The 27,739-nt window shown below is 44.5% G+C and overlaps 1 protein-coding gene across 31 annotated transcripts in view; it reads right to left on the minus strand.

Annotated features, from left to right (window-relative positions):
• The window catches only part of LPP (LIM domain containing preferred translocation partner in lipoma), a 332,937-nt gene that overhangs the window by 205,855 nt on the left and 99,343 nt on the right, over positions 1 to 27,739 (minus strand). For all 31 annotated transcript variants that reach the window (XM_069024202.1, XM_069024217.1, XM_069024216.1 and 28 more), the window contains one exon: positions 10,665 to 10,866. In XM_069024202.1, coding sequence (XP_068880303.1) covers positions 10,665 to 10,805 — 141 coding nt within the window. In that variant the 5' untranslated portion in view covers positions 10,806 to 10,866. The remainder of the gene's footprint in view (positions 1 to 10,664; positions 10,867 to 27,739) is intronic.

Consider the following 27,739-nt stretch of genomic DNA (forward strand, 5'->3'; position numbering starts at 1 on the left):
ATTGGCCAAATGGTCTTTGAGGAGGTTTCAGAGACGTCTCCCTACATATCTTACACAAACCAGGAGCTTAAATGAGGACAAAAAACCAAGACAATGAGAAAAAGGCTCCTGGCAGGAACTTAACCAGTACCTGCTCTGCCTGGCCTCTCAGCTGGGCTCTCCTGGCACAGCCACTGGGAGGCCAGGTCAGGTCCAGCTCTCTGCCAAGCTATCAATCACCACAGCACGCGGTTTGTGACACTCATGAGACATGACACCCTGTGCAATGCAATGGAGACCCAACAAGTTTGTTTTGCACATGCCACTGCAGCATTGGCAGATACAGCAACGTGCTTTGGCTCACACTGACATGGGAAGCATTCAAAGCACTCATGCAGAGATGTCTCAGGCATCTCCTGCCTGAGACACACTGACCTCCCCTCCCTCCCTTCTCCTTGGCATCATCAAAAATACAAAAATCTGTCCCTTATGTTTTCAAAATGTCTCTGTTTCACAGGGTTCTCCCCCTTTTTTTTTTTTTCATGAGGCCAATTAAAAATAAAAGTTTACCAGAAAGACAACAAGAAAAAAAAAAAAAGGCATCTGATACTATTGGATCCAGCCTGTAAGGATCTCACACATAAAAGAATTATGTCCCTGAGCACTTTCCAACAGACTTTCAGAAAATTTCATCTTTCTACTTCCCTGGCTGGATAGTCTGTTTGAGTAATTTTCTCTTTCTCCTGGGGCTGGTTGCTAAGAGACGCGCTATTACTTCTCCCTCTCTTATGACCCGATTACTGTGATCAGCAAAGACAGCGTGCAGACAACAGCCCGACACGGCTCATACAAGAACATCGGGCTTGTTACAAAATAATGGACTGTATTAACACTCCACAGCCCCTTCGCTCGCCATGGCCTTTGGAGAGTCTCCAGGCACAACTGGGGGTTTTTACTTCCCCAGCTCTGAAGTGCACGCTCAAACATTTTAAATCACAGGACTGGGAAGGGAGAAGAATGGACTTTTACCTCCTGTGCTTCACCGTCTGACAGCCAGAACAGTGTTAATGGATCCTCACTGAGCAACCTTCCTTTTCTTACCCTTCCCGAGAAGTGACCTAGGAACTATGATTATTCCTTTTCATTCTCTTGAAAAATAAACTTTGCAAACAGACAGCATAGTTTGGGTCAGAACATTCTCTTGAATGTCTGATAGCATGCTGTAAAGCTGATCATGGCACTTGAGAGGCTAAGAGGTGACCTGGTCCTACAAAGAGATGAGATGGATAAGGAAAGCAGCTGGAAATATATCCAACTGTAGGTGTCCAGCAGTCCCAAGGAAGCTACGGGGATGCCCAACAGGCTCTCAGTTCATGCAGAAGCAGCCACAGCCTGGTACTGTATTCTCTGCAAAAGAGAATAGGGGATGGAGCCAGCAGTGGAGATAGGAAACTTGGAGCACAGATTGGGAGCTTGCACTGAGGGGTACATGAGGCAAAAAGTTAAGGAAAGTTGATTTTGTTGATGTTATTACCAAAGAACTGGTCTTCTACAGGTGGGGCCACCAACCTCAGAGACCATCAGTCTCCACTCAGTACGAATTCAACCCTCATAACATTCACTTTTTATAACATAAATTTCAAACTTCTATACTTTCTTCTATTAAACCTACTTTTGAAAGGTTGTGTTTACCCACACTGTTTTGGTACCATTTTCATACTCTTGAGGGCCTCCTCTCCTCCCACCAGCTCACTCAGGGCAACTCCTGTGGCAGGACCCCTGGGCAGACCCTCATACCACAGGTAGTACAGAGTATTTAGAAACACCAGTTGATAAAACTTCTCAAGTGGGCCTTGTAACAGAGATGACCCAGAGCACAGGTTCCTTCCTCATCTCCATGTCATTTCCCATAAATTCAATGCTTTGCACAACAAATGCCAGCTGTCATGACAGTGCAATTTCTACCCACCAGCCCTTAACACCAGGCTTGGCTTTATGATTTGGGTCATGTCTAGACGAAATCAAAACCTTTCCTTAGTCATTGTCATCACAGGAATTAAGAGTTGGAAGAGACATGTGACTCTTTTGCACTTCAGCTCCTCAAATAGTTTGGGTAAATCCCCAGTTAAGCCCCTGGAGCATGCCTGCACTTTCTTCCATGGCTGTGACTTTGCAGTGCACGTGCTGGTTAAAGAAGACAGGAGGGGAATTTTCAGATAGTGGGAAACTAATTCACTGCTTATTAGGAACTAGAGCAGATCCCTGATCATCTCCTGAAAAATCACCCTCCCCTGGCGAAGCAGAGCCACAGGACTCTCAGTCCTGCTCACGGACCCTCAACTCCTGTGCCAACTCCATCTAAACACGCTTTGCTTAGCAACAAACATTTCAGGCCTTGTATATTTAGTCCAAATTGTAATTGTGTAGGATTCACTGCCAGAAATGCCTGCTCTTTGGCCACAAGCACAGCTTCTGTGGCTTCAAGAGTTGCTCATTCATTCTTCCAACCTTTTATTACACCAACCTGTAATATAATCCAATAGACATTTACTGGTTGCTCTGATTTAGCAGGACTCAGCCTGGCAAAATAAAAAAACTTGACACAGAGAAAAGGAAAAGCATACATAAAATCCTTTACTATAATGGTTAGTTTTCAGTGTGTAGAAAAGCAGCACTGTGTGAAGCACGGCAAAAAAAAAAAAGTATTACTTGACTGTTAACTGTCCTATAACAATTGTTATTATTTAACAGACTAGCATCTGGAGGATGTTAACATTTCAGATTAAAATAAAAGGGACAAGTGCTGCCTGCTTGAATTCAAGCTATTTCTGCATTAGCATTGCTCTCTTGCTTTGACTGGGCACCATGTAAAAATACATATATACAGCCATGTAAAACTACATATAGGACAAACATTATCTTTTTAACAGAAGGTTTGATATGGTTGATGACAGATGTTTGCAATTCAAGTTATAAAACGATGGTTCCTTTCCATTTCAGTGTGTCAGAAAAGTCTTTTCTTTCTCTTTTTCCCTTCCCTTTTTTGCCCTTTTTCTTTATTCTACCCAAACTATTGCGGTTCACAGAACAGGCCACTGCTAAGATGAATCACTATTCGATGTTTGAAATAATGAAGTGGAAAAATTAAATATAGTATCTGGGAAGAACAGACAGACAGGAGAAAAAGAAAATGAGAAAAAATAGTCAAGGCAGAAAAAAATTAAGAATCTACCTGCTGAGAAGTGCAGTGTTTGCTTTATGATACCAAATAACTGAGAAAATACAAGCTCACTCACCAGAATGAAACCCAAGGCTAGGCACTACTTCAAGTAGTTCCCAAATAAGAGGCAATGTGTTCCAGAGCCTGTGAAAATTTAATATTTGTAATTCTAACAAAACACAGTCAGAATACTTAATAAAACCTGGTGGCTTGACTTGACATTTTGTGAACTACAGATAAGTATACTGGTTCAATAACAGTTTTTATGCCCTTGTTTTATGCTGCATTTTTCCCAGGGCCTTTTTCTGAGCTGGTATTTCAAAAAAGAAAATGCTCATCCTGAGAGCAAAGCCAGGGCACAGTTCTACAGATTTGTGTCTGGCAAAAAAAAACAAAAAAAAAAAAAACCAAAAAAAAAAAACCAGATGCAGACACTGTTATCCAGCACAACAACTTTTGGGATGATTGCTATCAAGACAGAGGGCCCCACACAGAGCCAGTTTATTCACACTGGTGAGAGTCACAGGTCCTGACACTGGTCACTGTGCTGTAGACAACTGGGCAAAAATCCCTACACCCGTAACTCAGAAGTTATTGAGTGGAGCGACGCTGCCCAGGCACAAAGGCACCAGCTTGGTCCCACGCCTCTTCAACATGGCCCAGCTTGCTTGGGGCAGTTTAAATCCAGTTTTATACAAATGAGAACCACCACTCATTTCCAACTGGTTTTGCTTGGTTCTTAACCAACGGGAGAGAGGATGTCCTCAGAGAGAAATCAGTGGACGCTTCCAAAAGGCTGCCCCAAACTGCTTCACAGCTACTCCTTAACAAGGGACCCCTGCCTTCCCACACGTTCTGTGGTGTTCAGGGGCTTTGTTTGTACTTTAAATGCTCTTGTGTGAAGGTAGCAAGCCCACCACAAAGAGGCCTGGAGCCTCAAGATCATTTTCACCGGCTGCATTTTGTAAGAGCCTGTGGATGATGCAGTTCTGACACTAATGAATAAAGTATTGCTTCATTTGCTGCATCTCATTCAGCACAAAAAAACACATGGAAAAATGAAGGAAGGATTAAGAAAGACTTTAAAAGTTTATAATATGCACTTTAAAAAAGCTTTTTCTAATAAACAAGAACTGACATGGAGGCTGTGCTCAGGCCCAGTCAGGATGATTTGCAACAGGAAGGTCACCTCTTTACTCACACCACATTTTTCAACTCCATGAGTTCTGCCCTGTGAGGGATGGGACCACAGCATCCATTGCAATTAATGGGACCAGAAAAGTGTTAGAGCACTTCTCAGCCTATCTTTTGGTCCCACCACTGAGACACTGCCTCCCCCATGAAGCATCAATGATTTTTTTTCAGCTGGTGGCAGAGATGAGGAGCAAGAGAGGGGCCAGCAGATCCCACTGGAAATACTCTGGTACTCACAGGACTCAATTCAGAATAACAACGTGTTCCCATGCCTCATCTGGGCAGCAGCAATGGTTCACAGGCATAACTCCTAACAAGACAGACAGCTCCTGCTGCCTGTCCAGTTCTGGATAATTGCATCATCCCATGTTAGTGCTGAACAATGCACACACAAAACCACCCCAGGCGCATGGCTGAGACAGCTCCCTGTGCCTGCACCCCAGCTTCCCTCCAGCCACCAGCACAGTACTGCAGAAGCTCCTGAGATACTCCAAGGAGCAGGTACAACATCCCTCTGCCTCTCAGCCAACACAGCCCTTCCACTAGTGACAATTCCTCCTGCTATGGAACAGACCCAGCACAGATAACCAGGAAAAAAAACCGAAACAACCACAGAATCTGTCAGGTCAGCCTGAATTTATTCTTTCATTACTTTCAGGGCTCTCAATACAAATAATGAATAGACTCTGGACCTTGTGGGCTCCTATGAACTGTCAAAGACTGCAGAGCAGAGAACAGCACAGCTACAACACAGGGTGTCTAGTCCAATAAATCCATACCCAAGATTCAAAAATTAAGACAGAGCTACTGATAGCAGCTGCTGTAAACAAAACCCACTAGGTATATCTGCCTGGAAAAAAATAAAACCTCAACAGCAAAACAACAAACAGCCTGATAAGTCATGCTCCCAGACCCCTACAGACATAGCAGAACATAACTTGCCAGTGCTCAAAAGCCTCCACACACATGAGGAAGAGGAGGGCACAGAGAGTCAAGCTCTGGCAAACCCAGATCAGCTGGGTTCAAGAACACACACTGGTATCCACAACGTAGCCTTGCCCTGGAGCTGGTCCTGCTTATTTGCCTTGTCTCATGAATCACTAGCCCACTTCTCCAACCAAGGTAAATGGAAGGAGATGTTTTTTTAAAAAAGTAATTAAAACCTCAAAGACCTTCACATGAAACCTTTTGTTCACCATATCAGAAAGGTGCCCAAGGAAAGGAAGGAGAAGAGAGGAGCTTGCTTTGAGTCTCATCCCTTCATTTAGTTTCCATTATTAAATCCATATTAACTGTTTCTGCAAATACTATATTCACCAAGGGTGGCAATTACAAGGAAAGACATCAACACTAACAAATACTGAATTTAGAAGTACCCAAGAGCATAAACTAATAATTTTTTAAAGCATGTCCTGAGAAGCCCAGAATGTGACAGAGAAGCACCTCCAAGCACTGGGCAGCCCTCCAAAAGGAGTGACTGCCCTGTGAGGGTGCTGCCTGCACATCCCTTTCTGACCAGGGCTGGCACTGCAGCATCTCGTTCTGTCTCAGGCAGACTGAGAAAAACACACAGTCCTGTTCACACGAACAAAAGACATTGCAAGAACGTGACAGATGTGTTTTTTTCAGAGTGGAAAGAGTCATCTTTGCAGGAGCAGGAGACCTCCTGGGAGCCATGCAATGATCTGCACTTCCCAGTAGGCAAGGATGGACTCATATCCTTCCCCACTGCCATGAAATCATCCTTCAAGTGACTGCACACAGTGGCAGAGGGGGTGTATTCAATCCCCAGGGAGCTGCCCTAGTGCTCACAAATGCTGGGCTGGAAAGCCCAACCCTGCAATCCAGCTGAGCCTCCCCAGCTCACCACTGTGCTCCACCTGTTTCAGCAGTCTTGTTTCTGCTGGCCTCACAGAGCTTTATTTGCAGGCGAGAGGGAAAGGCAAGGGGGAAAGAACTTTTGTGGTTACCAAAACAAGATTCAAACCAAAAGGATCCAAACCAAAAGGCAACTCACACTGCAAAGTTTGTCACTCACTGCTCCCAAGTCATCCAGTGGTCCTGACTCAGACTTTTCTGAGTACCTCTGACCAAGTGGCAGGGAAAGGAGGAAGGGCAACCACAGAAAGGTGTGGATTGGAAAGATCTTGAAAAATAATCCAGTCCAAAGCCCCTGCCATCAGCTGGGATATCGTCCACTAGATCAGGTCCCCATCCAACCTGACCCTGAGCACTTTAAACAATGGGGCACCCAATGCTTTTAAAGGAAATAAAATTACTACCAACCCCTCAGAAAAAAGATACTAATTTCTTTAAGAGATTTTTCATGTAGGACAAAACCCATTGTGCACACTGCTGGGCAGGGTCTGCTGAGGAAAAGAGGGAGGGGGCAGGAAACACCAAACACATGAGCATGGAGAAAGAAGCCAAATATATAAGAAGCAGACTGTCGGGACCCATGGCTGGTTGATACCTCATCCATCTCAGGACTCATCTTCTCCCAGAATGAAGAGAAGATGCTCTTAAACGTCAAACATATCTAGCTCCATCCAAGGACCACCCCTGACCCCAGTTAAACTCTTAGAGCTACTGCTCAGATGTCTGGACATCTAATTTTGATTTCTAGCCTAATTCCTCAGCAGCTACACTTCCTCCCCATGCACAATTGTTCACCTTGTAGATAAAGATCTTCCCCAAGCTTGAACAGCTCTCCTCTCTCTGTAGAGTAAATACAGAGTTCTGTAAGATGATGAGCACCAGCACCTTCCAGGAACTGCGGTGCTCACACCTCCCAGGATCAGGAAAGGTTAATCCCCTGCAAACCATCACAGTGGGGAGTGGAAGCACTAAATCCTCCAGGAACCCAGCTCAGACCACAGCAGGCATTTGTAGGACCTATAAAAACAGGCTGTGCCTGCCTCTTGGGCTGGCTGCATGGCAGAGACCTGTGCAGAATGCTAAGCAGAGCTGCGGTCTTATTGATGATGATTATGATCATTACTTTTACCACTACTGCAGTCATACCCAGGGGCCCCCAAACAGATCCCTGCAAGAGCAATGCATGGTCTCTGCTTTGATGAGTTGATAAATCTGGTCCAAACCAAGCTGCAGCAACTCAGCATGGCAAACAGCGAGAAGGGGGACTGGCAGCACCAGGAAAATTGCAACTTCACTGGTCTAAACACATGCCTTGAGTGCTTCAAATCACAGTAAAATGCTTCTGGTTTATAAAATGTTGGCTGTTGCCACTTCACTTTTTTTCAGTCATGTAACCATTTCTAACTTCTGTTAAAGTTCCATTAAGCAGCTTTTAATCAGCACCTTCTAGCTGAGTTTTGTGCAGGTGTCAGGAAATAAAAAGTAAAATCGAAGTCAAGGTGAGACCAAGGAAATGCTTTGGTGGGAGATGGGAGGTAGAGGGGAGTACACACAGTACCTGCTCCATGGCCTGTCACTCCAGTGTCTTTTCTCTCTACTTTTAATACAATCAAGAAATAAAAACACAAATGTGATCAGGTGGACAGACCCTCTACGTGCAAGCAACACACCCACAAAATAATAAGAAGAACCACAAGGCCAGAGCATACATATTCCTAAACATTAAAAGCAATCAGGTGAAGCAATTACCAGGAACAGATTATGCCAGTCTCCCAGAGAGATTCCAGATACTACAAAGGCTGCAGGGAGCCAAATCCAGTGACACTGCTGGGGCAGGCAAGGCTGTGATGAGCACAGCCACTCCCTGACCCACAACAGCCCCAGGACAGCCTTTCCCCAGAGCAGTGCTGTTGCTCCCACTCATCTCCAGCAGAAGGATGCATGGGAAGCCCATGTGCCTCCAGATAAGCAGCTGTGGCAGGGTAGGAGGGATGAAAACACACCGGGGTGCAAGGGGATGCTGCTGCTCCCCTACCTACAGACTCGCACCTAACCAGGTGGGAAAGACCTGTATCCAACAGAGGACAAATTTAGGCAGAATGAGAGTGCCCCTGTAAACAGGGAACCAGTGGGGCTTGGAGCCATCTCCCAGGCTTAATTATTGCTGCAAAAATCAGGGAGGTCATTGAAAAACACAATTAGGGAGCCTGGAGGAGTGAAGGGAGCCATAGAAAGTGAATGAAGCACATCAGGCAAAATATTTCTCACTGTCCCCTCATCCCTTGCCTGCCAGATCCCAGAAGATTCACGTTCTCAGGGTTGTATATGGATGGGCAAAGGCTTTGCACGGGCTGCTGACAGCGACCAGCAGTGTGTCACCTTCTGAAAGTGGATTAGTTTAAGCTGCAGGCATGTTGTCACTTCACTAAGCCCATCCCTGACCAGGTCTTGGCCAACCCTGAGCTCTTCCAGCCCTGTCAGATAATGATGGGATCTCTAAAAGCCCAGCATCAGACAAGGCAAGGGATTTGCACTGACAAAGCCCCCTGGGAGCTCCCAACTGTCTCCTGGTTTCCAGCCCAAGTACTCTGGGTCACATGAGAAACGTTTGAATGTCTTGTATCCCCTTGTCAGCCTGCAGTGCCTGCTCTGCTCTTTGGGAAAACCTCCTTCCCCAAATGGCAAGCACAGAATTTTTTTAGAAGGTGGTAATGTTCCTGCATCGCATACAATCAGACCTACAATCACTAAAGCACTGACAATTAAGACATACTGACCTTTTTCACACAAAAAATACTGATTGATCAGGAACAGATTTCCTAGGAAAAAAGGGTCATTTTCCATTATTATTTTTAATTGCAAGAGAATTAGAAAAATAAGAATTTCCACTTGACTTGATGGTGACATTTTCTTTGCATTTGAGAAATGGATTAGTTTTTACTTTTTAAATTCCAAATGTCTTTCTCTTCCTATTTCTCACTAAGTTTTGTTACTGAAGGCAGCAGAACAGGTGCATATGACTTCGCTTTTCCCCCTCCAACACATTTTCTTTTTTCGTTCTGAATTCTCCGAAGTTAGAGCGGCAGAGGAAGAAAAACCAAAACACTCATCAGGCTTTTCCAACTTTCCTATAAAATGTCCTTAGCTTTAGAAAATCACTCAAGTGTAGGATTTAATATGCTGCTTTGTTTTTCTTCTCTTTTCCATTACTCTGTAGTCTTCCTGAAAATGCATATGCTTTCAAAAGATAGAGCAGAAAGAGGAAAACATATACAAGTGATATTTATCTCATTGTGCTCAACACAAAAGAGGAAAAAGTGGTGAAGGAACAATGTAGAGCATCCAAAACCAGATACAAAAGCTGGTTTGGCAATTTTCTTGAACACAACTGAACTTCTCTTTGGAGAAAGGTTGGGGAGGAGGAGGGGAAGAACTTCCCCCCATTTCTACCTACAGTAAATCAATAGGGATAGAAATGTCATGCTCTGCCAAGAAAGCTACCACTCTCTCCTAAAATCCTTGGCCTTCACCTTGTTTCTGCTGCAGCTCCATCACAAACCCTCCACTGTTAGCCAGGGGCATCCCAGGTGCTCCAGCTTGCAGGTTCCAAGTTGCAATCTCCAGAGGTGCTCCCAGCCATGCACTCCTGCTACTGGGAACTCCCTCCCTCCACGTGTCCACGAGCCAGGAACCCAAATCCCACGCTTGTTGCTCAACTACATTGAGAGAGGAGGACTTTCATAGCAAGAAGTAAAAGAAGGCTGATACACAGTGACTGGCAGGCTTTTGTCTTGCTGACATAACAGCTCCAGAGGCCATTGCAATGGTCATGGAAATATCCTCCCAATTATTTCATATTCAAGAGTGTTCCACAGTAGAGGGAAAGAACAAAAGTAAAACAATCCAGCCAGCAGACTGAGGAAGAAACACTTCAAGACCCATTGGCCAAACTTATGCCCTACCACCCCCAATTATACTCCTATTCCCACAGATAAATCCCTAGTTTGTAAAGCATTCCCACTGTGCTGGGGTAAAAGAACCAATACCGAAAAGGGTTGTTTGAGCCCAAGCTCCTTGAATCATCACGTGCCAGCAGGGACCAAACAAGCAAAACCCCTTGAAAAGTACCAGTCTTGGACATAGGACATCTGCTTTCAATTAAAACCAAGAAAGATCTGTCCTCCTGTCCTCTCCCAGCCCTGCACCTCTCAGGGGGGTAACTAACCAGAGCAAGGGTAGGAGATACCTTCACATTCTTCTTGATTTGAATGATCTGAAAGAGAGAGGCTCCCACAAACTCACCAATGAAGAACAAATCAAGAACAGCCTGTGTTAGCAGTCAGCTCCTCTGAACTAGGCAGTTGTGGTTCCTTCCTAAAAAATAAATACTCACCATCACCTCCTGGTTGCTTGTATGGGTTGTACTTTGGTTTGGGGGCAACCACAGGCGCAAACTTCTTTGGGGTCTGCTGGGTGGACACGGAGATGCTGGGAGTCCCAAAGGTGTGTGTGGTCTCCATCCTTGCAGTAACATGACCAACAGGCTCGTTGGTACTCTTGGGTGGCAACCAGGACGGGTGGGACATAATTCAGGTCTGAGAGGAGACACAAAGAGAGTCACATGTACATTAGGAATTTAGGCTGGGGAAGTAACAGTTGCAATCCTGCTATTTTGCTGGTTTATGAAATCAAGCCTACAAAACCCATTAAAGCATGTTTAACTGGTGCATGCTTAACTTTAAACACGTTGTTCCTCATGTATAGAACTTTAAATATAAACTTGTGTTTCTCTCCCCAGGAGGTCAGAATTACTGATCAGGTTATTGTTGCTGCCTGCAAAAATCATTGCTATTTCCCTCTTCAAACCAGAGCAGAGACAGGCTGATACCCTGAAGCGGCCCATCAATCGCACCCTGTATTCAGCACAGTAGGGGTGTATTTGCCTTTCCTTGTTAGGCCTTTTTGAGTACCTTAATGTACAACAATGCAGGTGCTCTGGGGACAGGTCTAGTCACAGATAGGCAGACACACTTTCAAAATATACTTTTAGCACTTTTTCACATGTCATTTAGGACCCCATGCCCCAGTGATTTTCATTCAGACTTTTAAGAAAACAGATTTCAAAAGCAGCTAACCATTCTTGATGCCTCCACTTCTGAATGCCCAGCTTAAGACATTTTAAAAGCATATCAATCTTGAAAAAATGCCAGAATCTCATAACCGCTGACAACCAGGCTCCTTGTAGACATTTTGACTTGTGTAGCAAAAAACAGAGGCAGCCCAAAGTATTACTTATTTATGAAAATTTTGGCTTTAGCCTCTTAAAAGCCTACATCACTTTTGAGAACTGGGTTCACATGCTGCTGAAAACGTTGCCTATAAAAATCCTGTTCATTGCAATGAACAAGTGCTTTTCACCCCACACAAACCACACTTGCTGGGTAGCAATGATGGTCCTACTGTACCATCAGATGGTCCTATGGAGCTGGATTTGAGATGTGATGGAGAAATTAAGACCCCACATAGACAAAAGTTAATGCTAATTCTGGAGCTCTTGAGCACCCTGTCACTTCTGCCCGTGCACTGCTTTGGTGTCAGAACCCCTTAAGTCTACCAAAACCAGCAGGTACCTGTGACCCAATCAGGAAAGATTTGATTCGATCATGGAACAGGATCAGTACAAGACATAGGATCAAGGTCTCAACACGGTAGTGCAAGGCCAGCACCTCCAGCTAAGAGCAATGCTAAAACTGATGGATATACATGTGTGCTTATTCCAACCAGTAATTTACTTCAGGAAACAGTTTCCTGCTTGAGGAGTAATTTCTACTTTAAGCCCCAGTGTCTCACCCAACACTATGAGGTAGAAAATTTTTGGTCATCTTCCACCTCCATCACTCCTTGCATGAGAGAGGAACTGGCAAGTGCCAAACATCAGTCCCAACACTTTTGACTCTTCCTGGTCATGCAGTCAGACTGTTTGACATGCAGACAGTGGTTTCACAATTCCTACCACTAGGAAGTGAGCCTGCTGCACTAGGAATTGAATACCAGTGACAGGAAGCCACTGGAGCTGGCTAGAAATGAGGCAGACAGGAGCATAGCAGGAGCAGCCCGGAGATGTATCCAAGGCTGAGCTGCAAGGACACAACTTTCCTCCCTCACAGGCCTGCTGTCCAACCCTACAGTAAGAGTGCAGAGCATCATTCTGAAAGCAAGAAGTGAAAGGCAGGTCCTCCCCACAGGGCTGGAGAGGAAACCAGTCACAGTGGGTAGGGGCTCAGGGCACAGAAACCATGGTCCCACTGCCTGGTACTTCTCATTACCAAGACCAGTCCGGATAGACCTGGAAAACAACCATCACTCCAGCAGTAGCTTCACCTACACTGCTGTCTCCTCCTCCTCCATCCTTCAAAACTGTAAAAGCAGCAATAAAACTCAGGCAACTATCTAGGTTTTAAGAGCAGAAAGCAATGAGGGCAGTCAGCCTTAAGAGCTAAACAGGACAAGACTGCACTTTGCAGAGTTATTACATCCAAAGATGACTGTACCTTACCCATCACTAAAAGCATCCTGGAGTTTAATTCTGACAGGTTTTCAGCCTCTGGCTTGACATCTCTTATAAAAGAGATGGATTTCATCCTGCTGCAATGGAGCACCCTCAGACCCTGGACAGTGCCTCCATACTGATTCAAAGCAAAAGAAAAAATCCCAGTACTGACTAGATTATAACCATTCCTGTTCTGGAATGTTCCTTAACCACCCCCCAGGCAGCATGCCTCGGTCCCACTGAACTCTCATGGTCTGCTAGGCTGATGACAGGGATGGGTTGTGTGATGCACAAACCAAGAACGTCTGCTTCAGTAGCCAGGTTGCACAGCACTGAGGACGGCTGAAGACAATGAGAGAATTTCAATGAATGAGCTTAAAAAGCAGCCTGCTCCCATGGACAGCTTGGGAGCAGGGAGACCACACTGCTGTAACTCAGCTGCTGACTGTAAGCTGGCACACAGCCCCCTCTCGGCTAACCTCTAACGCCTTTGTTTTGGCCATGGTGGTATTTTCTAATTGTTTCCCCATTAGCCTTTTCTCTTCCTCTTTCTCCCCGTCTCATTTTCTGTTACGCATTTACTGCAACTCGTTTTTGCTATCTGTGCCCTGACAGTGTTTTCAGCAAGTTCCCTTTTCCTCATCTGTTCCAGCCCCAGCTCCCCAGTGTCAATTAAATTTAGCCTAATTGCTCTGCAAGATCATAGAAAAAGAAAATAAATTCATTTATTTTTAAAAGCTGAAGCTAAACTTCTGGGTTTGCTATTATTTTCCCTCCTTTTTGTCACCTGGTAGAAGGCCAAACGCAAGGAAGAACGTAAGGGACAGTGGTCTGCAGACAGGCACAGCCCCTGCCTCTCAGCAGCCTTCTCCACGGTGGAACACATGGCTAATTCAGACAAAGCCATCAGTGCCCTCTCCATTCACTGCAATACTGCCTGGTTTTCCATCAGAAGCTTCTTTGGAGCAGAACATTTTGTGATGTGGACAAGTAATCAAAACAGCACAGGAGAACTTGGGCCTATAACTAATTCTCTTACTCTAAACTTACTCTTACATATGTCACTGCCTGTGAGTCATTGTGGTGCCATCGCCTGCCACGCTCCCACAGCCATCCTTGGCCAGCTGTAATTCACAGCTCCGCTCCTGATCCGACTGCTACAAAAGCTTTTCCTGTGACTCCTTACTCACTGACCACTCTGGTATTACCTCCTTCCCAAATTCACTGCCTCATCCCCCACCAAAAAAACCCTTAAATCTTCTTTATGCCACTGCTTTGAAAGCCTCTCATTGACCATCTGAACCATCACCAACTACTGCTCCACAAAGCTTTTGCTGAGCTGAAGAATATTTGTTAAAAAGCACATGTAGCCTCAGCTGAAACAATGCAAGTGTTGGAGAACCCAACACAGCATAAGGTAAATTGTGTGGACAAGCAATTAAGCACCATAATTACATCTTCTCCTTTATGTCTGGCTTAAAATTTAGCTAGCTCCACCTCCAACCATTGCATTTTGTTTTGCTCCTGTCATCTGCATTACAGACTTGCCTCTCTTTCTTATGCAGATCCTTTCAGAATGCAGCCAGATCATTACTTAAATCAAACCAAAACATTTAAATTAAGTATCAATTAAGCTCCCTGTAAAGGACAGATTTCTCTTGATTCTTTCATGCATGTTTACTCTGAACTGTCTTCAGTTTTCCAGCTACCTCTTCTGAAATGGTAGCTGATAGCGTAAGACCATTTTTAAGAATAGTAACTTAAAATAGAAGAGGTTAAATGATTAATAATATCAAAAACAAAAACTTGACTGAAATCAGCTGTGGATGCCTGAGATTCTGTTATCCTTCCTTCCTTGGAAGCATTAGTCATCACCTACTTTTGGAGGCAGAGGATAAGACCAGACTAACCATGATAAATAGCATTAAGAGCAAAGAGTGAAATCACACTGCATAAATAAGGCAAACAGTGTGCTCTGGTTCTATCATTAGGACGATCTTAATGCTGTAAGTTCAGAAAATTCTAACCATGAAAGAATACACCACAGCAGAGGAACTGCAATCCACAAATCCCAAGCTGAGACCGCATTATCTAAAAATGTCAGACCAGGAATATCAATAGCAGATAATACCATGCAGTAATAACAGCCTGACAAAGTTTTTTCATTGCCTTTTTCTTTTTTCAAATGTGTGGGCATAAGAGCTTGATTTTGCTTTTAATTACAGGATTCCATTCACCTTTGAGAAGCAAAGGTAAAACACTGAGGGTTCCAAGTCAATTTATCTTTACATCTGATAAGCAATGGAAGGGTAGAGTACCAATTTGTCTACTTTTGAAATTGTTAGTACATTCATCTCTGAGACACGCTGGCTTTTCTGTGATTAGACTGTACCCAAATAAATCTTCATTTCATTTTCATATTTGTAACATGGACCAAATACTCCCTGGATGTTGATGGACTTCGCCAAGACAGAAGATTTTGTCCCTGAGTTAATTAAGCTAATGCTTTGTAGTGGGTAGCAACAGTATTTAACAAAAAATGAGCAACAACCGTCTGTGCTTCCAGACTGTCTGCTCTGTCTTCCATCCCACGCCTTCCTAAATTCACTGGCTTCATGTAGGTCTATGATGCTCTGTCTTAGTATCACCCATGCACAGTGAACCATCACTCCTAAGGCCAAGAGATTGACCCGATATGGGGAATTAGGACCTTGTTTGTTGACAGTAGATGTGACTGAAAGCTGTGCTGGGGCTTTTCTCTGAAACACAATAAAAGCATCACCTTCCCTTGATAACTCAAGTTCATCTCAAAGTGTAGAAAGGCAGACTGCATCCTCCCCACTCTCTCTTCTCTTCCATCCATGTAAGAGAACTCAAAGAGAAAACTTTTGACTTTACATCACTTCATCACCTTCAAAATGAATTTTAAAATCAGCTGTAGAACTAAACCAAGGGGACATCCTTCACCCTGCAAAAATCATGCCACCCATTGTCCCTTTCTGTTAGAAGTGCAACCTACATCTCTGGATGTCTCTCCTCTAAGCCGATTTGTCTTCATTTTTCTGCCTGAAATTCCCCAAATTGCAAATCTCAAATGCCCTGCTAAAATACAGTTCTTTGCTTTGTCCTCATCACCTCCAGTCCTCTAATTAGTCAAATGCAGTGACTGAGGCTGACCAGAGAGATTTGCTCTTTACAAACTCCCAAAGCTGCTTGTTTTTCTTGGCACTGTTCCCCTCTGAAGGTTAAATGAATTTATATCTTCATTTATGGTGCATGATCTCTAGCCATGAAGCTCTCCTACTTCTTGTGGCCTTCAAAAGAGGGTATAATGTCAAAATTCGGGTCTCATTAAAGGTCTTTAACCAAACACAGTAAGTGCCATAGGTACTTATAAACTCAGCACAAGCTCTCCTGGGATGCCCTTCCCATATGGTACTACTTATTTTCATCAATTTTACATCATATGGCAAATTATGTGATTTGGGGAATTGGGAGTCCTTTGGAACTCCCTTAATCATTGCTGATCTGCACAACATCTCTCTGAATTTAACTCCTGCAATATTAGCCAGTCCAATAAAGCCCCTCCCCCCCCCCCCCCAGCAGCAAATTGACTCCGGACCTTCATCACGAAGCTTCAGGAACAACTCTGTGCACTGGGAATCCTGTGCATGGTGCTGACATGGCCTCTACCACCAGTGAGCAGTGAAGCCCTAAGAAGAGTCAACTGAGCCACCAAGAGACACTGAGAAGTGATGAAGAGGAATGGAAAACACTATCCCCCTCCAGTGACTGCCTTCCTGACCCTAAGCAAACTTGATGCACGTGGACTCCGAGTCCTTGCAGCAAACATCTCCCCAGGATCAGGCTTCTTTGCCTGCACCCATTCTACATAGTTTATGGACATTTCCTAATGCTTTGCTGTAGTCTTTCACAGTAGTTATCAGCTGGAGCAAGTTTAACTCTGCCTCTTCCTCTCATTCATAGTTTATTTTGATTGCCTGGATAAGGCAAGGTTTTGTATCTTCATCCCAATTCCCTCAAAGTAAAATAAATAAGTAAATGAAATCAAAGTCACTTCTTCAGTTAAACAGGACTGAGAGCATTCACCTATTTCCTGCTGTGGGACGTCACTAATGTAATCAGAGGAATTAAAGGAAAAAGAAACCTAGTTAGAGCACCGATGAATTATTCCTCGAAGAATATAGTCTGGTAATATTTCATTCTGGCTTTAACAGCTTCAATCAAACTTCCATGGGATCCTCTAGAAGACCTGACTTAAATTCAAAGTGCACCCTGGTTTGAGTAAGGGGTTGGCCCAGATGACCTCCAGAGATCCCTTGAGGGATCAAAATCAATTATGCTGTGACTCAAAAACCCCAGACTGCCAGCTCTGACTTCATCTGCACTCAGAAGGGTTTCACGGAATCACAAATCTGCTGAGTTGGGAAGCACCCGCAGGGATCACCGAGTCCAGCTCCTGGCGCTGCACAGCACCATCCCCAAGAGCCACACCATGTGCCTGAGAGCATTGTCCAAACTCTTCTTGAGCTCTGCCAGTCTTGGGGCTGTGACCACTTCCCTGGGGAGCCTGTTCCAGTGCCCAACCACCCTCTGGGGGAAGAACCCTTTCCTAATAACCAACGTAAACCTCCCCTGACACAACTTCAGCCCATTGCCTGGGGTCCTGTCACTGTGGGGTCACCACAGAGAAAGGAACAGTGCCCGCCCCTCCTCTTCCCCTCATGAGGAAGCCATAACTGCAATGAGGCCTCCCCTCAGTCTCCTCCAGGCTGAACAGACCCTGTGCCCTCAGCTGCTCCTCATTCAACTTCTCCTCAAGGTCCTTCACCATTCATTGCCCTCCTTTGGGTGCTCTCTAATAGTTTCATGTTTTTCTTACACTGTGGTGCCCAAAACTGTCCACAATATTCAAGGTGAGGCCGCCCCAGTGCAGAGCAGAGGGGACAATCTCTCCCTTGCCCGGCTGGCGATGCTGTGCCTGAGGCACCCCAGGACACACTTGGCCCCTCCTGGCTTCCAGGGCACTGCTGACTCACGTTCAACTTGCCATTGAGCAGGACCCCCAGGTCCCTTTCCACGGCACTGCTCTCCAGCCTCTCATTCCCCAGTCTGTCTGTACATCCAGGATTGCCCCGTTCCAGGTGCAGAATCCAGCATTTTTTCTTGTTGAACTTCGTATGGCTGGTGACAGCCCAGTCCTCTAATTTATCAAGGTCTCTCTGCAGGGCCTCCTTGCCTTCGAGGGACTCAACAGCTCCTCCCAGTTTGCAGCAATATATTGTATTCCACTTAAGATATGCCAGCAATATCACCTACTGGCAATGCAGCATTATATTCCTTATTCTCTAGTTGCAATGGTTTGCAAATGAACAGAGCTTGTGACCATTCTTTTAAGTAAATAACCAATACTTGGAAAATAACTTTTTTTTCCTAGCTACATCCACAGTTCATTTATTTTTCAGAAGATCCATACCACTTTGGGATGTGACTTTTGTTGTACACATTTAAGTCACTACAACTTCTACAGTATTAACTGAGACACAGAAGGAAGACAGCAAGTCTGTAGTGGAGACTGCAAAGATGTGATGGTAAAGAAAAGTCTCTCTGGTACAAAGATGCCTGACAAAAGTTAATGTCATCATGAAAATAGTTCATCAGATACCAACCCAATGTCACAATCATTCTTACTTCAAAACCCTGCTTCCAGGGCAATTTTGGTATCAACCAAGAACCCACCCTTAGGTTTCACTCTTAGCTCATTTTTTCTTCTATCAGCTTCAGTAGTGAAAAAGGTAGAAGGGCAAACTAAACATAAAACTTCTTTTCTTTCCCAATATAATTGCATTAGGAGTTTTGGGATTAGATGCTGGCTATCTGAATTTGGCTGCTGCTGCAAAACACATGCATAAAAGCTGATGAATGAGATCTCCCTTTTACAGCCATGTCACATCCTGGTGTCAGATGACAAACTAGGCTTTAAAATCCCAATAAATTGAACTTGACTTGTCCATGTGAACTGAAACAAAGAGATCGTACTGGCTCCCTGGAGATAGATAGATCTATCTAATCTAATACAACTCTAACGACTGCATTGCAATTTCACCAGAGAGCAAGCTGATTCTTGGCTTCTGTGGCATGAGACAATCCTCAGCTACTCCAAACATAATCATATTGGATAAAACATCAATCCAAGGCCTCAGCTACTTGTGGTCACAACAAACCCCAAGGCAATTGCAATAGAGGAGGTAGACCTGCAGGCTTACTCAAATATAGTTTATGCCTGAACCTAAGGACCTGAGCCAGGAGGTAGCCCCGAGCCAGCCGAATTTCTTCCAATTGTTATAGCCTCTTTCCCTGATAACTTGACCTAAAAGTTTGTGAGGATGTTGCTGCACCACAAAGAAAAGCTGGAGATGGATGTTTCAGAAATTTTTATATAAAATAAGAGAGGACACATACTAATACAGACAGCAAAACCAGGAATGATGCAGGAAGGTTATTTTGGGAGTCTCAGATCATGAGCTCCCTTACACAAATACTATTTTCCTGCACACAATTTATTTTCAAGACCTCTCTGCCAAAAAAAGCTGTCGTTATTCCTTCTGTGCCCATATTCAATGCCTTGCCTATAGCACAGCTCAGTACTTGGCTTCCTACTTCAGCAAGGGACTGCCAAGCAACACAGAGCTTATCCATCAAATAAAATTATTAAGGGACTGGACTTCTCAGCTGATGGAGATGTACTGAAATCAGGAATATCAAGAGTCTCACTTAAGCGAAAAGAAAACAGGACAACAAGACATGGCAAGGTTAAGGCTGTTGGAACAAACTCAGGTACTTTGGATGCTGATGCAGGCAATAAACAAGGAGGAACTGTGCAGAACTAACATTCAGCTCAGCTGTGAGATATCAACAAGACCCCAGTGGGACCAAATGGGACTGTGGCAGCATATTGACACACAGATAATTGTATTAGCTTTGCAGAGCGCTGTGTGTGTGGCTCAGCCTCGGGAGAAACAGCAGGGATCTGAGCTCAGTGGGAAGCTGATGGAGTGAACAAGGAAACAGTGCTGAGCTTGAGGTCCTCCCCAGCAAGGCTGGCATGGCTGTAGGTGGGTTTTGTATTTACAACGGGGTTCCCTGCACTTCACTCTTCTTCTAAAATAGGTGTGGTTGCAGGAGAGTCGGATGCTGCCCTCCCTTGAAGAAAACATATCTGCTACTGGCTATCGAACCCCAAGCCATCAAGAGGATTTCTGTGAATGGAAAAGGAGCTGCAGCCCAGAACACAGGCACAGCACAGGCCCCACTCAGGAAGGAAGTGTGTGGGGGTCCATGGCCACCATAACCTCCTTTTGACACATCATGGAGGTGGCAGTAGAATCCAGACTTTGACCCTGTAGCCCCTAAAAATCAAGCAACTAAATCAATTAATGGGCAAGAACTGTGTCCAGGACCAAAATCTTTAGTTCCTCATTCTCTTCCTCCCATCTGATCCACTTTTCCTCCCTCAGATCCCAAGCCATCCTGGAAGTCACAGCTTCAAGTACGACAAATCCCTGGATGACTTATCCTTCCTGAGTACTGCACCAACCTGTGTCTTGGTTTTGGTAGCTCAGCCCATAGCATTTTGCAAATAATCAGGGGAAATAGCCTTTTTCCTATGGAAAATGCCTGTATCTTAAAACCCAGAAGAGTAATTGCTACCAGATGACTGGAAATTGATGCTGCAGAGAGATTGCTAATGGAAGCAAGATATTTGAGTGTATGAAAACTGTAAGAAAGGAAGTACACAAACTCCTTTGAATAAACAGTCAGGAAAAAGACTACTTTTCTCTGAGTTTCATGACAACAGGTGACTTGACATCATCAACACAGGAGCACCCCAGTGTCTTCTTGTCTCCCTTTTGCAACACAAAGGAAAAATAACGATTTAAATTGCTTCCTCCTTAAAAAAGCTGAAAACCTGCAGTACTGTCAGGAAAGACAGAGGATCTCTGCAGGCTACCAAGTCCTGATTTTAGCAGAAGACTGAACTACCACCAGTGCTAGGTAAGGCTTGCTGTGGCTTTGTCCTGGAAAACCTCCAAAATGAAGAATCCCTTGCTACCTGGTGACTTGTACCAGTGCTACACTACTTTCCCAATGAAAATGCTTTTCCAACTCTCTAGCTGAATCTCCCATCCATTATGCATGTTCACGACACTTTGTTTTGCCATCTGGATGGAAGCATTTGGCTCTGACATGTTCAGAAGGCCCCTGGAAGTAGTCACAAGCTGCCACTGGATCACTCCTTTGCCTCCTTTCCATCAGAGACAGAAGCCAAAGTTCCCTCAGCCTCATCTTGTAGGCCATGGGCTCTCAGTCCCTGACTGACCCTCCTCTGGACTCTCTCCACCTTTTCAATGTCCCATTTCAGCTGGTGGACTCAAGACTGGACAACAGCCTCAGCACTGAGGAGGAAAGATGAACAGTAACTCATCTCAGTCTACAGTCCAGGCATCTCCTGAAGCAGCCCCATATCCAGCTTGCTTTATTGACAATCACAGCACACACTGGACTCATATTTAACTGGGTGTTCAGTGTCTGCTCCATGTCATTTTGTCAAGAAATAAAGAAGAATAAAAGGTACATTTTGAGATGGTGACTAAGCTGGAGGAGCTCCAGAATGCCTCGGCCACATGGATAGGAGGGAAGGTCACAGGGTGGTGTTAGCTACCCCTATGCTATTGGCCAGAAACATGGCATACAGCTCATTAAGAAGACACCTGTTCAAAAGGGGGGGGGGGCTCCTGGAAGCACAGGAAAACAGGTGAAGAGGAATATGAAAAGCAAAGGCAAAGCTGATCATGACCCTCTGGAATCATGAAAATAAAGCTCTGGTTTAGTATCCATAGGGCATTAGTTCTGCTCTGAATAGAAACTTGTGACAGAAGACAAGTGCTTGAAATTTGATTTTCAATTCTACTTTGAAACTCATAAAAGCACCAAGCACCAGCCCAAGTAACTTCTGCTCTTCCCTTTTAACTCAGTGTCCGTTCATTCAAGAACAGTGATACACAAAGCTCTGGGAGATAATTCCCCAGCTGGTACAAACCACAGTACCAGCAGTGAAGTTAACCCAGCCAGGCACCCAAACTGGCCTTGCAAGTTTGCTAAACAAGTTCATCCTATTAAAAAGCTGACTCCAGTTGCTCCATCGCTGTTGCATTGCTGTCTTCTGTTTTTGACCACCCAAATTAATCATTTGTTCCCCTTTCCAGAAATCAGTAGGAAGTTCTGTTGTGACAAAAGTGTTTTCATACTAGACTGGCCACATCAGTTCCCTAGATGCGAAACAGCTCAAATCTGACAGTCTCCAGGAAAACATTCCAATGCTCTTTTACCTTCACTGCACTTTCTCAGAAAAGACTGGCAGGGGGTGATGGAAGAGAAGAAATGAATCATGAGCAGAGGGTACTTTTAGAGGGAAGGAAGAACCAAACTTTTAATATATCCAGAGATATTTATATGCTGCTGCATTTTAGCCACTGCTGGCAACCACTTGTTTTTGAGCTGTGCTATGGCAGGCAGCTGGGTCCTGCAGCTGGTAAGTGCACACACAGCTCCATTTATCAAATGCCCTTCAATAGTTGCTACCACTATCTCACAGGTCTGAGGCAAAGCATGTTCCCACACACAACCAAGCATCTGAAAGGCATTTCAGCATGCCTCTGCTGTGTAATGCACGTATTTCTCTTTCAAAGTAACACAGCTGCCAACACCTTAATCATTCCTTGGGGACCTTCAACACATCAGCCCTTAAGTGCTTCATTACCTCCAGCGGCTCCTGCAGAGCTCACATCCCAGGTGAGCTGCACACAGCTCTCTGTCAGCTACAGAGAGCAGGATCTGTGCAAATCAAGTCTAACAGCCTATCTTCCGCCACTCTTTGTTTCTGCAAGTTTGGCCTCATTTGCTGCAAAATATCTAGGACAAAAGGCAAGGCAGCATCAAGAAACCACATTTGAGACTAAAATCACTGCATGTTTCTTTTCATGAGATCCTGTGGGAGAGAAGATACTTGCTCCTCTGCATGGACACTCTAATGGGCTATGGAGACCAGTCAAATAACCTTCACTGAGGCACCTGAGTTGTGTGTGCCTCCCCAAAGCTTTCTTGTTTTTAAGTTAGAAACTGCTGCCTCAAGTCACAAAAAATAGTGTTTTGAAATTATATTGATATGTTCTTGGCACAGAAGAAAAATCAACTGCAAATGCAACCAATACAGAAACTTGAGCTGCCCGTTGTTTCCGCAGGGCTTAAAACACTAAGGGGAAAACCTAAGCAACAAATTTCATTGATCCATGGAAAGATGCCATCTGTTAGGACTGGTACACAGACACCTATTTTGAAATTAGATTGGGCACATGAAAGCATAACCTATGCTCTAAAGCTTCTAGATTGCTCCATCAGTTCCTTGAGATGACACTGCTGGAGATATCATCCCAAGGAATCACTTCCAAGCCAAGTCCCTTTTTAAAACAAGCTACCCCACAGCCATTTTTTGTGAAGCACCTCCGCTAGGGAACAGCTTCACCTGCTCTCTTCATGTCAGCCCCACTGTCCCTCCTCTGCAGCTCCCACACCATCCAGAGCCCTTCCAATTGAAGTTATGATCTAATGGCTCAAAATAAAGTAGGAAGGTTAATTAATCATGCAATGAATACAAACTTACACACATAACTATGCATGGACATGTGCACATCCCCGAATTTTTGATTCTGCATCATTAGCTCAGGAAACTGGTAGAGGGAAAGAATAAGGAGAGAAACCAACAGTTGCTCACATGGATCAACACTTCCAGGCTCTCTCTTTTGCAGCTCATCTCACTCATACTTGTGGTTTCAACATGTGATTCACATTAGGCCCCTCTGCTCGCCATTTGATGGTTCTGCTAAACAGATGTGAATTTATTTAGTCACAGAGCCTGCTCTTTACACTGCCTCTTTGTAGAACAGATGGGGTTTTTTTCCCTGTTCAACAGTGTTCAGATAACGATCATACCCAGTGCACAGGTTTGCTTGGCAATTTCACAGGAAAAGGAACAACACATGAACATAGGCACATTCCCACAGGACATCTTTTCAGCAGCCTGGACACACCACAAGAGGCGATGGCCCTGATGGAGAATGCTGAACTGCAACACCAGGAACGCCCAGACAAGACCAAAATCCTCAGGGATCCCCAAGATCAGCCCCAAAACTTCAGGCAAATGAGTGTTGCACACTGCACCTGGCAGGGTCCAGAAGACACAACTCTGCCACACACCCACCACAAAGCTCTTCTGTGAAAGCTTGAGTGGAGAGTGAGCTGAACGAAGGGTAAGCTCCTGCAACATTCATGGGGACATGGAAACATGGCATCTCCTGGGACTCTTCAGCATGGTGAAATAGCCTGGAAAAGCTATCCGCTCCCTGTGTGGGCATTCTTTCTGCACTGAGAGTGCCTTTGGCACTGGATGAAGCAGAACTGCACAAAGGCCCTCTCAGAGCAGAATAAGACTGCCCACATGAGAAGTACGCTCGGAACAGCTATTGCACTTTAAATTCACACCCTGGCTTTGTTTTGCAATGGTTTCCCTGTGCAGAAGGGCCCCGGGCTTCAGATTCAATTTCTCCTCATATCATCAATAGCTGAGCACTGCTCCCATCTGAGGGTAGGATATGGCCTATACAAGAGGCCAAAGTACAATCTTGGAGGAGAGGGATGAGCTTCCCTTTTACTTTGCACTATCCTGTATATGGATGTACCTCCATTGCTTCAGGAACTGAACACTGATGACTTCACCCTAGAAAATGGCCCTGCTATGTGGGTAAATCATCTCTGTTCTACCACAGAAACCAAGGATGTGTATACATGGCACACATGAATTCCATGCCCACGCTTATGCAAACATCTAATCCCTTTCCAAAAGCTGCAGTCCTGTCCCTCAGACACAGCTTTTCTCTCCATGCACTGCCCACCTGTTACAAAGATGACCTCAGTTTCTACCAGAATATACTTAGGACTCAGCACTAAAAGAAGATAATTTTTATAGATATATACATCTATATCTATACACACATGCATTTTAAATGTGTTTATATTAAAATTTGGTTATCTGGAGAATGAAACTCCAAGTTTCAGAAGAAAAGTAAAAGTGGAATTCTCTGCCTGAAAGGCAGCCGGGACACGGCCATTAACACCCTCCCTGGGGGCCCTAAAGCTGAACATTTACAAGAGCAGAAAAATATGTGTGGCTTTCTTTTGGGGGGGCGTGCATACAATTAAGCAGTATTAAAAAGCTAGTAGGTATTAGGCAGCAAAATATTTTCAATAATAGAAGACTGGGACTGAAAAGGACAGCTGAGTCCTTGCAGGGCAACAAGCACTTCCAGCTACAAAGCACTTCGTGTCTTCTGAGAGTTTTTCCTTTCTTTTTTTCTTGGCAAGCTCTGAGCCACCACGGTGTAATTTTCATTCCTATTAATGACCGTGCCATCCAAACACCCTGTGTATGGACCATACACCAGCACTTCATTCTTTTGTACATCTTAAGGAGAAGCGACAAAGGAAAACACTGTGAAAGAGACTTCCATAAGCATAAAGCCAATTTATGTGCCCAATTCCCAGAGGCTGGTTGCTTAACCTTCAGTATGAGCCTTCAATAACTTTGAGCAGTCAAACAAAGTGCTTTCTTTCCTCCATGTGAGAGAAATGAAATTCCCTCCTGCTTTGTCCCACCTGCTCTGCAGACCTGGTGGGGCTGGTGCTCCTGCTGGGGCAGCACCAGTAACAAGACAGAATGTGGCATCAGGAACAGGGTTCCCCTAACATCCTTTCAGAAGCGTGGAAAACCTTCCCAGGCATCACTCTCCATCTGCATCCCACCTTCCCTGACACCTCCACCAAGGCACTGGGGACAACATCTAGCCCCTCCTTTACAACATTTTGAGCTTGAAGACAAGGTGTGCCCTGTAAGAGCTGTCCCACCACAAAGTGCACAGAGCCAAAAGCATCCAAAATTCTAAGTACGGATATAGCGATCTCAGTGGAGGGTTAAAACTGAGGGGGAGCAGAGCTGGAAAAGGCTCATGATGGATAGCAGTGAGCTGTTCAGAAGAAAATTAAGAAAACATTTTGAATCCCCTCCTAAAAGGGAACAAATAGGTCCAACACTCCAACAGAAGGGGATTTTTTTGCATCTCTGAACGATAGTGCTTCGCTTTTATGGCCTGCGGCTGCTTGGGAAATTCAAAACTATTTCTCTGAAGAATTCACTTGGACAAGCTTTATGGCTTTGATCAGTTAACTATTTTTTAATGCTAATCCACCCCAGTGATATTTGTCCTCCTTTTCCCCATGTGCACAGAAGCACAGACACAGACAAATACTACACAAAAGCAAACATTAGCCAGATGAACAGTCAGGAACAATGACATCCAGAGCCCATAACCAAACACCAACTCCATTCTGTTTTACTCCTTTCTATGCTAGCAGTTCAAGATCCTTTGGCCCAGTATGACCCGCTAACGGAAATTTAGGAATCAAATTTCAGAGCCCAGCAGGTATAACGCTCACACAGTGATTTGGCCACAACTACTCTCACTCAAAATATTTAAATAATTTCCCTGAAAAGTTGGAATAAAACACATGGTTGAAAGGCCTTATTAGAAACATAACATGAAACCCAGCAAGTAGCCCAAGTGCTGCCCCATCCTCCACATTAACAAATAAAGGTGCAGAAGAAGTGATTTGCTCACATTTATGAAGGAAAGATTAAAATGAGCCAAGAGCAGGACTGCAATTATCAGACACCCATCACCTCACTGGAATTGCTCCAGGCTCCCCCACAATCTCTGGTGTAGAACCCGAGCACCAGGCTAAGCAAAACTCCATTTACAACCTCAGCATACAAATTTGTCTTCTTCTTTAGGGCACCAAAGTCTAACTGTGCACCAGAACACGCTGGCTATCTAGGCCAGTATTCAATTATCTGTCATATTAGTTGCACCATTGTGACATCCCATGACATATACAGAAAAAAAATGACACTACACCAAAAAAACCCCTGAGTTAGGGACAGTCCCTGCTCTGCAGCACCTTCGGTATTCAGGCTGCTATCTGAACTTTGCTCACTGTCTTTGAGTAACAGATTCAGGCAGTATTTCCTGTGGCAGAGAATTACACAGGCTGATTATTCTCTGTGGAAAAGTGAAGAAATCCTGGAAGCAATTTTCTGTCTCAATTGTTCCCAGAGCACAGGAACAATCTCTTAGACCTCTTCCTATTTTCTCCTCAATGCCATCCAGGCTCAGTGGGCAGAATCCATCACAATGATGCCTCAGGTCTGGGTCCTGCAAACACTCACCCAGGTGAAACGTTACACAGGAGCAGCCCAACAGGCTTCAACCAGTGTCAGCCTTGAACTTGGCCACAAAGGTTTTAGAGGACAAAGAATGAGATAGGTGAGAAATTCAAAGTATCTGGGAAATGTTCAGTCCGAGGTAGGACCAGGCTCATCTCAACAGCATAACACAAATGAAGTGTTTCTGATGCACACTGTTTAACCTAGCTCTTTCAAAATTCACTCTCAGGCACACGATGTCATTCTTGGGGTGTCCTGTGCAGGGCCAGGACTTAGGCCCAATGATCCTGATCCACCCTTCCAACTCACATATTCTGTGATTCTATGATACTTTAAAAAAATCAAGGAAGATCAGCTGTACTCGAGAATTGCACATCACAGGCAAAGCTCCTAAGAAAAAAGATCATTTTTCTCAAACTAAAAATTTAATTATCACAGGGGGAAAAAAATTTAAAAGGACAGATATTTTATATGGGGCTAAACCCCCACACTTCTACGACAAAAA

The sequence above is a fragment of the Aphelocoma coerulescens genome, chromosome 9 (assembly GCF_041296385.1).
Source record: "Aphelocoma coerulescens isolate FSJ_1873_10779 chromosome 9, UR_Acoe_1.0, whole genome shotgun sequence".
NCBI lineage: Eukaryota > Metazoa > Chordata > Aves > Passeriformes > Corvidae > Aphelocoma > Aphelocoma coerulescens.